At 29.1% G+C, this 13,718-nt stretch overlaps 1 protein-coding gene across 5 annotated transcripts in view; it reads left to right on the top strand.

Moving 5' to 3' along the window:
- The window catches only part of LOC106687166 (protein FAM13A), a 92,800-nt gene extending 79,687 nt beyond the window's left edge, over window positions 1–13,113 (top strand). For all 5 annotated transcript variants that reach the window (XM_067051554.1, XM_067051557.1, XM_024360827.2 and 2 more), the window contains 10 exons: window positions 1,048–1,171; window positions 3,742–3,957; window positions 4,751–4,891; window positions 7,491–7,619; window positions 7,734–7,849; window positions 9,287–9,426; window positions 10,329–10,417; window positions 10,532–10,747; window positions 11,135–11,304; window positions 12,846–13,113. In XM_067051554.1, the coding sequence (XP_066907655.1) occupies window positions 1,048–1,171; window positions 3,742–3,957; window positions 4,751–4,891; window positions 7,491–7,619; window positions 7,734–7,849; window positions 9,287–9,426; window positions 10,329–10,417; window positions 10,532–10,747; window positions 11,135–11,304; window positions 12,846–13,056 (1,552 nt within the window). In that variant the 3' untranslated portion in view covers window positions 13,057–13,113. The remainder of the gene's footprint in view (window positions 1–1,047; window positions 1,172–3,741; window positions 3,958–4,750; window positions 4,892–7,490; window positions 7,620–7,733; window positions 7,850–9,286; window positions 9,427–10,328; window positions 10,418–10,531; window positions 10,748–11,134; window positions 11,305–12,845) is intronic.
- The last annotated feature ends 605 nt before the right edge of the window (window positions 13,114–13,718 follow it).

Genomic DNA, 13,718 nt, shown 5'->3' on the forward strand with positions numbered 1-13,718 from the left:
CATTATCGGCCTAACAAAACTGACAAGATTTAAATGAACCCAATAAGGTGTCAATATGGTGTTCTTAAATTGCAACAATCAAGCTAAATTTGAAGATCTTGACGAGCTACTGTCACCAGAAAAAAGGTCAGATATTAGAAAATGGATTCAAGACAGCATTAGATATTCTTCTCCCATGTCACAAGGAGATAGTTTAAGGTTTGGTTTGAAGATTTCTGTAAATAACTACTAGAAAGCCTTTTAGGATTTCCTGAGTCTAACAAAAGTGATTTTTGAAAAATGCCACGTTATCTTCTCTTCTATATTTCTTATTTTAATACTAAGTCAAACATGGCTATTATGTCCAGACCTGTCATTACCTTAGTGTGGATAAAACATACTAATGCTTCTAGTTACTTCATTTTATTTATTTTTTTCATGAATTATAAACTAAATTCATGGAATAACTTCTAACAAAACATTCAAAAATATTATAAGATTATTAAAAATATGGATGAGAAAAAATATTGACATTTAAAATTTTAGTGTTTTACTTAGAAATTTGGATAGATAGTCATTTTGTAAAACTTTTTGATTAAAATTGATTTTTATTTTCAAGAATTGAAATTCTTTAAAAACCAAAATATATTTTTATAACAGGCAATAAAAATTAGTATTCTGACTCCGAAATTAGCAAGAAGTTATGTTTACTCATACCAGACATTAACCAATTGGTCCAAAAAACTCACAATATGTATAAAGTCAAGCATAGTTTTAATTATAGTTGATTATTACTGTGTTTGTACTAATCATGTAGGTGAACATGTTATAAGAAAAAAAATATTACAGGAATTGGAGAGGTGATCTTGTGCTTATAACTTAATAAGGAATTATCATATAGTTTTCAAAAATTTAATATAACCTCATGGAGTGTTGTTTTATGCATGATTAGTCTTTGGGTTAAACATATTGGTCCATTGGTCCAAGACTACTGAACATCCATAATCAATATTTACAAGTTTTATTTAAGTTTTTGTTAAAAATTAATATTTCTATTTCAATTTTCAGCTCTAATAGTGAGGAGCGACCTTTTACGAAACCTGAGGAAAAGATATCTGGCGATGGTCGAGATTCTATGAGGAGAGTAAACAGTCATGAAGACTTCTCAAAAGCTAAAAACATAACTCATCAGGTATTTTTATTATAACCTAACTTTTATATAGTCTAGATTAAATCAAATTAAAATTAAGTTTTAATATTTTATAACTGTATATAATAATAATAATCATCTATAATGATTAAATTAAAAATTTTCATTGAAAACAAGTTTTCAACTTAAAAATAAACTTTACTAACACTAAAGTGTGAAATTATTAATACCTCCTATATCAATGAAGTATTATTATATTTGTAAAACAGTGATAAATTAATTTAAATTTTACCTGATATAAGGTATAAGAAAAAAAGTTTCAAATTTATAACAAAATTAAATCATTCCACCTATTTTTACTTTTTTTCATGTTAAAAATAATCTTTCTATATAGAAATAAATTAATGATTATTTTTATAATTTTTTTCTTAATAAATATAATGTTTTCAAAATTAAACTTTTAAAATTAATTTTAAGGATAATTTCAATTAATAAACTTTATAATGTATATTGTAAAGATATTTGAAATTAAATATTGCTTTCCCACTATCAAAAGTAGTAAAGTTTTGTATTTAAGAAGGAAGTTTGAGAAAACAATATTTTCTCAGAATCAAAATTTTATTATCAACCGAAAAATATTAACCTTGTAATATAGGTTAAATATGTACCCAATATAAATGATGAAAAAGCTATTCTGACCTTTTTTAATCATTTATTTATTGTTATTTACAACTGTATAACATATATCCAACAAGTAAATTTGCTGTAGGTGAGATAGGGACATGATACAAACATGTGGAGAATCTACCTATTGATAGAACCGACCTTTTTAATTGGAAAACTTTCTTTTATAACAAAATAAAGTTATCAAATTTTTATGATTAACATATAAAAATTTTATTTTAATTATTAAAGGGAAGTGGGATGGCTCAATGGGTAAGGCCTAATGCTACCAATAACTCGAGTTCAAATCTGGCTGTAGCAGATAATTATTTATTCTGTTACTGTAGCCGTGAGTCAACCCTGTGGGTTCGGGGGAACCCTTTTGTGTCCACTTAGTCCTATAAAGTGAATACCCTTAATTGGGGAAAAATTTGGTGTTTGAGTGTGATCATGAACAACTCACCTCCTTGCTCAACCATTGTTCAAGAAACAGTACTTCTTTACAAAGTTCCCCCCTGGCCTACAAAACACCCCTGGCTCTTCATTGGTTGTAGCTGTTAAGATTTTTTTTAATTATTAAAAAAATTATTTTCATTCTTGTCTCTGGGGTGCCCTAAAGCCTATTTAAGTTTATTTTATTTTATTTTTCCTAACTCATATTATTTTTGTTCCTCCATAATTTTGATATAGTACTTATTTAGTAGAAGTTTATTATGTTTAGTTGTTTATTATATATACAAATAACCTTGTGCTAGTGAGCAATTTTCTACACTTTCATTTTGAAAATTATTCATAGTGAATGTTTTCAAAGAACATTTTTTTTTTCTTACAAACAAGGCTAAATTCGAATTTGAAAATATTGTGAATCTAACCTTATATGCAACTGACATTTCTTCTACATTGATCAAACTGATTGTTAGTGAGGGGAAGGTCTCCAAACAGGAAACTGGAACTAAGACATTCCACACAAGAAACAATTTGATACAAAAAAATTCTTCAATGTTATTATTTCGTTGAAATCCCCTTGCCATGGAAAGCCATGGCTGACATAGCAACGTCATAGTCGGTAGTCATTTTGAAAACACTTTAAAAAAACTTCTAAAAAGTACTCTTCAACGAAGTCACCATTCTTGAAGTGATCCAATGAGTTTTGGATTGAAATTAAAATAATAATATAATAAGGTAGAAATAACCCGGTCGGCTTCGTTTCGGTGTGGACGTCGTGCTGGCCCAACCGTGCCCGACGGGCTTAGCACGCCCGGGTCAGCCCACCCGGCCTACCGCGCCATAGTGTGGACCCTGCTTTATATAGCAAATTTTTAGTCATCCATACTTATATATAATAAAGTTCAATAAAATGAATTCCTGACTATAACAAATTGAATTTTGAAAACCCCTTAAGATTCGTTATCCCGATCGTGTTCCACTATAATTATTCCACTATAATTGGCAAATACTCACTGAAGAAAATTATGTTTAGAAACATTATTTTATTCTTTATTTTTGAAATGATCCACATTGCCACGATTGATATATTCAGTCAGTTCCAGAAATTATCATAAAAATTTTAAGTATCTTATTATAATTTAATTAATAATAAATAAAACCTCAATGTCACTAATATATTTTAAAAATGAATTAGGAATTTTTAGTTTTCATTTGACAATTTTTAATTTTCTGATTACAGTCCCATTAATAATTCTTTTTTCCTTGGCAGTAAAAAAAAAAAAAAAAGAAACTCTTGTGGGCAAGTAAGGAACTTTAGCTAAAACCTGCTTTAGACATTTACAGTAATTTCTAGACTGACCTGTGGAGTTCAGAAGGAGATCCACCCCTCTTGTTCATCAGACCATGTCTACAAGGGTCATGTTTAACTTTCATTATTATATGTATCACTTGAATTTAAATCTTCAATTTTTAAAATGATTGTCTTCTTTATTTTCTCTTAGAGTCGAAAAATTACTGAGCCATTACATGAACGCAACTGCTGCTCTCCACAAAGGAAAGAAGAGGAATACAACATAGGGGAACAGCTAACTACTACTGTTGGTTATGCGAGCGATTTGTATGATGACAGCGAGCATGAGAGAAGGCGTAACAGTGAGCGGTTTGCTCCTCAGGCAAGGAGAAGACGAACTAAACATTATAGATCTTCTCAAGCAAAAGTTAGTCACCTGTTTACCTCAGTTTAATTTTCTATTTTTTATTGGTATTCATTTAAGTAGCATGAATCATATTAAGAAGTTTATCTTAGAATAGCGTTCTGGTTGATACAATATTACAAGGCATGTCTTATTTAGATTTTATGGCTGCCTGATGTTTTGGGAGGTATGGAATTCCTCCAAAAGTAAAGGGAGTCCAGGAGCTCCCTTATGTTATAAATTCTTTTACACCCTATAAATCATTTATTTAATTTTCCTATGGCACCTGGCCCCTAGGCCCCATTAACCTTTCCTCTCTCTGGATACATCCCTTTATAAATGGTCTATTAATAATAAATACTTATCCGTGTAACCCATAGTTAGTCAAGAAAAAACATATTTTTTCTAATACCTCTGGTTACTTCATTTTTGTAATATATGTAATTTATTATTTATATTTTTTCTCTTCCATTCTTTTCAGTTTTGTTTCGTAATTGTTACCTCAGTTCACTTTGGATCAATTTTTGTGTTTTCATGTAATTCAATTCATAAAACCTCATTTTTAGAAATCTCTCTTACCATAATTTCCTCTTCTCCTATACTTATTCTTTCCTAATCTTCCTTTCCCCTTGAATAAATCATGTTTTATCATATGTATGTATTAATATAGATTTATATGTAGAAAATAATGCTCTAAAACTTATTGATTTAATTTAGAAAACAAAAAAGTAGTTTATATATTTCTATTATTAGTTCCTTTAATCATATCATCTAAAGCATCATTACATTACTTTAAAAATATTTTTATTTTTTTCAGGAAAATGATTCCACATCTGGACATAAACAAAAGCACAGTTTTAAGCACCAATCTTTTCATCTGAATAGTACTATCATTTATAATAGTCTTCCTAGCACACGACATGATTCACCTACTGTTGATCACAAGGAATCATTCAAAGTTAGTATTAATTGCATTTAGGCTATGATAAAATTGTTTTTAAAACAATATTTACTTTTTTCAAAATCAGAATGTGTGTAATGGTTCCTGCCAACAATCTATGTTGGTTTTGCTTACATTAATATTCTTCACTCATTTTAAATTTCCTTAATATATTAATAATATATGATGTTCCTTAGATTTTATACAATGAAATTCATAATGTTGATATCAACAATTAACATTTCCACATATTTAAAATTAAATTTCTACCCTAACTTCCCATGAATAATATTAATTCTGTCTCCACAATTTTTGCTCTTCTTCAGTTAATTTATAAAGTTTAAACTTTAAAAAGATTTCTTTTATACTTTTCAGGTTACTTAGATAACACTCTATTGGTACATGTATTTATGTACTTACTTAAATAAATAATTTTAACATTTAAATTATTTATGATTATTTCACTATTATTTCATTACTTTTTCAAAACTTAGATAAATTTTGATTTTATTGAGAATTTTACCTCTCTTTGATGAATAACTTACAAAGAACTAATGGTTGTTTAACTTCTTCATGTATCTTATAATAATTGACATCTGGAAATGACATCAAAATATTCTTTAGTAACAAATCCATCTGTATTATTTTGTATGGAAGGGAATATTTTTTGATTTATTTATATTATCTTAATACTTTTAACATGTGATTTAAAATCTTGGAACCTAAATATTTTCTTTTCAATTAATTCTTTGGCTGATGAATTTGGTAATCTATTTTCAGGGATTTTCAGTCTTCGTACTTTTTATTCATGGCATAATGTTAATGTGTATAAATATGGCTCTATTTTTTTTTCTAAATGTATCATTTCTGCTGGGGTGTATCTTAGTAAGTTGAATATTTTTTAATACAATCCTTTTTCTATATCATAATATTGTTTACTGTCACAAACTAGCCCCACGTAACTTTTGATTGATCTAAATGGTTAAATAAATAATTGCAGTTTGGTGCTGAATGAAGATAAATAAATTTTCTCCATGATTTTTTTAATTCGAAAATCTACTCAATAGTGAAGATGCGGAGGCATTAAAAGCAGTGGTCATCTGCAGAATAAAGAGGAGCATCCTTAATCAGATTCAAGTAGGTGAGGAGACACCTTGCAGCATGATTAATGTAAGTTTAGAAGAGGACGATGGGCCCCTGAAGAGAACATATTTATGATGATTAGGGAGACTAAGAAATCGAGACAGTCAAATAGGCAGTAGTCAAGGGGACAGAGTGGAAATAGGAGGATGGAAATAAGGGAACTGAGGTGGATGGAGGCGAAGAATGGGAGAGATGAGGAATCGGACATTGCTGAATTATAACATGAATGAGAAGAGCAGTGGTCTGTCTATAATAGAGATAGCAGCAGTGAGGTGCCTAATGGACAAGGTGGGGATATAGTAAGGAAAACTTGCTGGTCCATATCATAGGAAGTATGCCAAGGGAATACAAAGTAATTGTGGAATGTGACCTGCTAGGGAAGGTGGGAGCTTAGGTTAGAAATAGCAGGGGAAAATGGAAGATTAAGTTGGGAGGTAAAATTTACAAATGTTTTTTTCAGTTGAAGAACGCAGGTGCTCGGGTTGGATCAATCAATCAGGCCGAGGACTGGAGACAAAGCCTTAGAAGAGAATTTGAAGATATTTTTTTTAAATAAGGGGACATGCTTAGGACAACAGGTAGGACGGTCCATGAGATTTTACTAAAACAAGACAAAGTGACATATGTGAAAGAAAGGAGGTACCTGCAGGCATTATGTCACCACATCTAGGAAGAGCTGGAAAGTTTAAAACTTCAAGGAATAATTATTGACAGCACTTCCCCATACAATAGTCCGTTGTGGGCAGTGAAAAAGTGTGCCGGGTCAAACTACTGAAAAATACAGATGAAAAGTATCCGATCCCTAGATTTGAAGTCATTTTGGACAGGCTGAGCAGGCGACGGTATTCAGCACATTGGACTTGAAGGCCAGTTATTATCAAAATAAAATGCACCCTAAGGATCAACATAGGAAGGCATTCACATTTAAGAGAGGACACTATGAATTTACAAGGATGCCATTTAGCCTCAAAAAAGCTCCCATAACCTTCCAGCTCCTGATGGACGAGTTTTTAGGAGTAATATAGGCAGGACGTGTGGCTGGAAGCAATCCATCAGGACGCCTCTACACAACAATGCATTTTTTCATTAATTTCAATCTATTCTTATTATTATAACTAATTTTCTTGTTTGTATATCTAATCAAAATTTTATCTTCTGATTGTGTTCAAATTAGTGCATAATATTAGGATCCATTTGCTTGCTCCCCTTCTGAAGAATTTAATTTTAAACAACATTTTACTCAGTGACTTTGTTAGTTTTACAATATAGTACTGAAAATAGGTGTTCAGATTTAAGGTCAAAGCATTACAGATGGTTATTATTCTTCACCCCTTCTGAAAATTGTTAATAGCATTTTAAGGTCAGGCAGGAGTTTCATTTCTCTGCCACTGTCTGTAATTCTCATAATGGTGAAATTTTATGTTAAAAAGTGCCTACAATAATTGATTATTAATTTATGCTATAATTTTTGTAGGAGCCTGAACAAGAAGAAGAAAGATCACCTTCACCAATATCTGGAGTTTCAAGCCCGACTCTAGATATGAATACTTTCCAAGAAAGTGATAATGAACCTGTGACTGCATGGAACAACATTTTAACTCCTGTAATTTTATTTTATAACTTATTTTATTGTATATTTGATTTCATTTATTCTTTACTATAGAGAATATATTTTATCAAGAAGATACCTTAATGTACTTATATTTTTTTATAACAGTCAGAAGAGAGATTGGTGTCTCCCCGTAACTCAATTGTTATGAGCAAGAGGACTTTTACTGCTATGCAGCCTGAAGATGATCCTGTCATCTCAGATCTAACGACACAAATCACTAAGTAAATTTAATATTGCGCATAAGATAGTAAATATAACATTACACATAACATAGTAAATGTTGCATAACAACTCATTGCATTAATTTTAATTTGCACCATCTTCAGAAAACCATGACAATTTAAAAATGAAAAAAATAGTTCAACTTTTACTTAAATTCTTAATTTGATTAAGGTATTTAATTTTTTAAAGCTGTAGCTTATGAAATATGGTTTAATCAAATTAAGAGATAAAGGTGTGATATTTGATCATTTTTTAATTGTAATGGTTTTCTGAAGAAAAGGACTGATTTTCCTGAAAAGTCAAAAAGTTAAAGGTATGAGATAATATATCTATATCAAAATAGAAGTTGCTTTTGCCTTGTAAATCAATTTTAATTATAGTTTTGATATTGATGAATTGAATTAAGTTATTTATAAATATGAAAGTGTTTAGAAGTAATATTAAAATTATTTCTAAATATTAAAGTTTAACAACATTTACAAATGTTATAAACAAAAGAATTAGGTATAGATATTAACAATATACAATTAGTAGATCATCCATTTTAGTACTCTATAAATGATGTTTGACTGTATTTGCCACTACATCAAATACATAATCATGAAAATATTAGTTTGGGATTCCTCATATATTTAGGGTAAACACACTGAATTAGTTAATTATGAATATTTAAAAAGAAGCATAATTTAATTTATTTTCTATACAGAACTTATTACCCCAAAACAGGCATGTTATCGGTTACATAAATGGATGATTCTAAAAAAAAACTTCATTTTTGAGGCAGAAATTTCAAGATGTGAACCATCTCCAAAAATTCCTGAATTTTTCATGTTGTTTGCTGTAGCAAGTACCAATTATCTCTATCTTCTTAAATGAAAAAAAAAAACATATTAACTTTATTAGGAACTATTTAAATATAGATTATCAACTTACAATCACTTATATTTTAACTAATTTTTTTATAAGTCTCAATAAATTTATTATAAAGAAAATATCATTCCTTAATATTTATTTATAATGTCAAATAGCTCTCAGTTCAAAAATATTGGCATATTAATTTAGTCCTTGCCTTAATACTAATAAACTATCTATAGATATGTTTGCTAACTTTTGAGAACATTCAGTATTCCATTTAAAGTCAGCAGCTAACATGAAACGAGTTGAGAACCACTACTTCAAATCAACAATCCTAAACATATAACAAAGTATTTTTATTGAGTACTCCTGCTATTTATATTTGCTTATTGTGATTTTTAAAAGACTTAACAAATCATTTTTTATCTTTGTTTTTGTTTTGAAAATCTTACATGAACATTTCAATTTCTTCAATCACTGTTTTATTACAAAATTGGAATATTTTACATTTTTATAACAGATGTTGCTTCTTCTATACAAACTAACGTAAGTATGCTAATTTAGTTTCAATATATGTTTAGCTTGAAGCGGAAACTGAAAAAATATGAAGATGGTTTCGAAAAAGAATTTGGTTTCAAACCTTCTCATGCTGATAAAATGGCCAATCCTGATACTAAGAGAATGTGTGCTATGTTGAGTAAACTTCGGAAGCAATTAAAATGTAAGTTTTATAAAATATACTACTTGTGTTTGTTTGGAATTAAAACTTTTTTTTTTTTGTAAAAGTATGAAAACAAAAAATATTTGTTGATACCTTTCTAAGTTAAGTTGGTAACTTTAGTGAAAATAAATTAATTGAACACTCTATCATTATTAAAATCTATTAATATGATTATGAAATAAAAACATTGCTGAAAATCAAGCCTGAATAGAATTTTTGTAAAAAGTAAAAGAGTGAAGGAGCATCACAATGATGAATCTCTTACTAATCCTTTTAACTTCTTCACTTTCAAGAATGCTAAAAGCAGTTAGTTACTTTAATAAAGGAGGTGTTTTCTTGAAATGCAGTTTTTTCTACCAATACTGTTTAAATTGGTCATGAAGAAGCAAAAATTAAGCTATTCCTGATGTCAAAATTAGTTTTACAAAGAATTCACATTATTTTATTTTAATAATTTTAATTAATTAATTTTTAATGAAAAACATCTCAGTTTTATTCATAAATAGGTTCCTGTAAGTTTACAGAGGGAATGAAGGAGAAAAAAGAAATTATATATTTGTATTGTATTGGAATAATGTACTAAAATGTTGTATTTTATTTTTTAACTGTTTAATGTCTGGTGGTTCACCTCACTTTGCAGGGCTTTATCGGGACTGTTCAAAGCGATAGGTTAAACAGACATGTTTGTCAGTGTCGATGTCTGTTTAACTTATCGCTTTAAACAGCCTTGATGAAGGCCCTGCAAAGTGGGGCGAAACGTCAGACATTAAATAGTTAAAACTTTTCGTTCTTTTTTGACTGCAACCATGACCATCTTCTTATATTTAAGTTATACGATCAACTATATATATATATAGTTGTATTTTATTGATTATCATTTCTTTTCTTTTTTTTTCTTTTAGCAACAAAAGAAGAATGTAGTAAGATCATGGGTTTTGAAAATCAGTCTAAGCAAGTTATTAAAGAGGCTGTAGTCAAGGATATTGAAAAGGTAATTTCTTCCATTGTTATTTATTTATTGTTTTTTTATTTTTAACTTGTGCAATATTTGATACATTATACATTTCTTTCTATTCTATGACTTTTGTTTCTTAATCACATTCAGAAGTTGGCAGAAAAGCGTGCAGCTGCTGGTCGTAGTGACAAGATTGAAAAGATGAGTCCTGATGAAGTGGTAGAGGAAAAGTGTATTATGCAGAAGGCTCTGCTTGGTCTTGAAGCAGCCTATGGTAGACCAGAGTCCAAAGAGGAACGTGAGCTTGTCCGTGGGTTATATGATCGCTATAGGGCCCTGAAAAGAGCTCTTCTCCGTCATGCCCCTGTAAGAAAAAACGTTTTATTTATAGTATCAATCTAATGGAAAAAAACTCAAAATGTTGTTTTGTTATTTCTTTAGCATAATACTTAAGTCAAAGAAATTTCATCATATTATTTTTAATTTAAAAAAATATATAAAAATTTAAAGAAAAAATACAATTGAAAAATTGTATAAAATAAAATAAATTGAAAAATTTTAAATGTTTATCAAATCTTTGGAATGCTACTTTTTGTAATGAAAATTTATTGTTATCATATCATAGTTACGAAAATAGATATTGTTATTGGACATAACACATAGTTAAGAAAGCTCATATGCTATACAAACAAATTTTAAAAATATATCGACCCGATTAAATCTCATTGAAGAATGCATTATTTTTTATTTTAGTCAAAGGTGAAGGAGAGTGTTTCTGAATTAGGAACTATTCTTGAACACGAAGCAATGGAATTCAATCCAGCCCAGCCTAGAGCCACAACTCCTGCAGCTACCGCTTCCTCTGACACTTTAGAAGAATCACCTTCTGAGTCACTCCTTGCTGATCTTCATGCTCTTCCTCCGTAAGTGTTCAGAGTTAGGCTTGATGAAAACTACTGTGAAAATGTTCTGTTTTCATTCAGAAACTAAGTTGAACTGAGAAAATTCATTAAACATTAATACAGCTTAATTGGGAAAGCAAAAGAGAAGTCTTAAATTTCTACACTTCTTTCTTTTTTAGCTTAACTCTTAAAAATCATAAAACTATTTTAATTATGCAACTATTCACTATATATATAAGGTAATAGTTATAGGGTGTTTCAGATTTAAGATTTTAACTGAAAATATGAATTAAGGATCTCAAAGTAAGAAAAAAATTCCTCCTGAAGGTATACCCATAAGACTTTGCTTAGGAGATATTCTATCTAAAGATTTTTATTGTTATGAATTATTTACTAATTAATATGTGATCCAACTTCTCCATTGATGAAATGTAAGCATCAACATTCAACTGTAATGTAAGCTCAAACTGATTACCTTGATCATTAACACAGGCTCGGCATTTTTGTTCCACAGGAGCAATGGCCAATCAGTCCTGAATATACTTTATTGTAACGTTCTCCAGATTTGGCACCACTAGATGTTTTTGTTTGATCAAACAAAAGGCCAATGCAAACCTTGAAGAAAAATTACCTTAAGTTTTTATGAATAATTATAATAATTGAGACTTGCTTAACAATAACACAAATGCAGTGCTGTTCAGCCATTGATACTGTAGAAGAAAGATGCCGAGACTGTCTTAACAATTGGGTTAACCTTTAAACAACATCAAATATAGAATGTTAATGTTTATGCTTCATTAATAAAGTAGTTGGAACACATATTAATTTATTTATTATAACCTAAATAATTTTTAACAATGAAAATCTTTAGATGTTAATATCTCCTAAACAAAGTGCTAATGGACATTCCTTCATCTGAAATTTTTTTCTGATTTTGAGATTCTTAATTCATGTTTTTATTTAGGAAATTTGGCTCTGAAACACCCTGTATAAGCAGTTTATTATAGCTATGACAAAAGGAACTACATGTTTGGAACCAGATTCGTTGTCAGAAGTGTTTTTTTTTTCGAGCTTTGTTATAAGAAATGTCCCAATAAGCCCTGAAGTTTGTACACTGCACATAAGAGGAAGGATCTGTAACTTTATATCCTTAGGGTGCACACTCCTATCAAATTATCTGATCAAGATGAAAAAAGCACAGTTGTACAAGGGACTAGAAAGAGCCAAAGATGTAAAATTGGTCTGAAAGTGCTGCAGTTTTAATAGAAATAATTTTCTAAAACCAAATTCATCTAGAATTAATCTCAGCTTTCTTACTCTGTCCAAAATACTCTTAGATTTTGCAGTTATGTTTAAATTATTTAAATTTTCCAAAAAACTAGATTAAATATTTTCATATCTTTTGTAGTAGGTTGGTTTTGAGGATTTTGGCTTATTTAAAAGTATATATCTGAATACTAATAAAATAAATATTTCTAAATATAATTATTATTTTAAATCATTGTCATGTATGTATTTTCAACTTGTGGTCCAAAGTAAAGTAACTACTCATTCCATTTCAGGCATCAATTGTTAGAGCTAGCCAAGACTACTAGGGAAGAAAAAAAACGTCTTAGAAGAAGCCTCCGAGAATACGAACAAGAATTTCAAGCAAAGACTGGTAGAAAGCCACAAAAGGAAGACAGGCAGTCATTGGACACCCTCTATCTTGAATATAAAAATGCTAAGGCCAAATTGCGGTTCATCGATGCACTTGTCGCCAAATTAAAATAAATGTTTTATGTTTTGATTTTAAATGAATTTCCAATTTATAAACAATTTGTGAAGGAAGGTTTATTTTTTTTTGTTTAAATTAAATTAAAAGACCTAAGTAACATTTCGGTGATACTAAAGAAGTGTTAATTTTAGCAATTCATTTCAAGTGAATGATAAACTTTGTTTTAAGACATTTTTAATTAGTGAAATGAACTGATGATTTTTTTTAATGAAAACTATTTAGACTTTTTAAGAAGTAACATTTATTTTACAGTGAAACATAATTATATATTTTATTTTATTTATGTATTCTTATAGTTCCTTTTTAATTGACTAATGATCTGAACAGTAGGTCTGTAATTTATTTATTTTTTAATTTATTTATTTCTGTTATATTTAATAATTCTTTAAACATTTTACTATTATTAGCAATATTCATTAATACAACTCAAAGATACAAGTTTTTATAAATAGTTTGATTGCCAAAGTAGGTATCATGGGTTTGTTTAACATTTTGTCTAATGCTGATTCTCTCGAATGCATAAAAAGCAAATTATCCAATATTTTAAAGACTTTTGTGTCATGAATTTGCATAGTGCATGTATGTTTCTATAGAATATTTTTGTACAGTTAGAAAGTTTTAGGTTGAATATATATTTCTGCATTGTTTAGCATTTACT

This window comes from Halyomorpha halys, unplaced genomic scaffold, assembly GCF_000696795.3.
Source record: "Halyomorpha halys isolate HHAL.00 unplaced genomic scaffold, Hhal_1.1 Scaffold920.1, whole genome shotgun sequence".
Classification (NCBI taxonomy): Eukaryota; Metazoa; Arthropoda; class Insecta; order Hemiptera; family Pentatomidae; genus Halyomorpha; species Halyomorpha halys.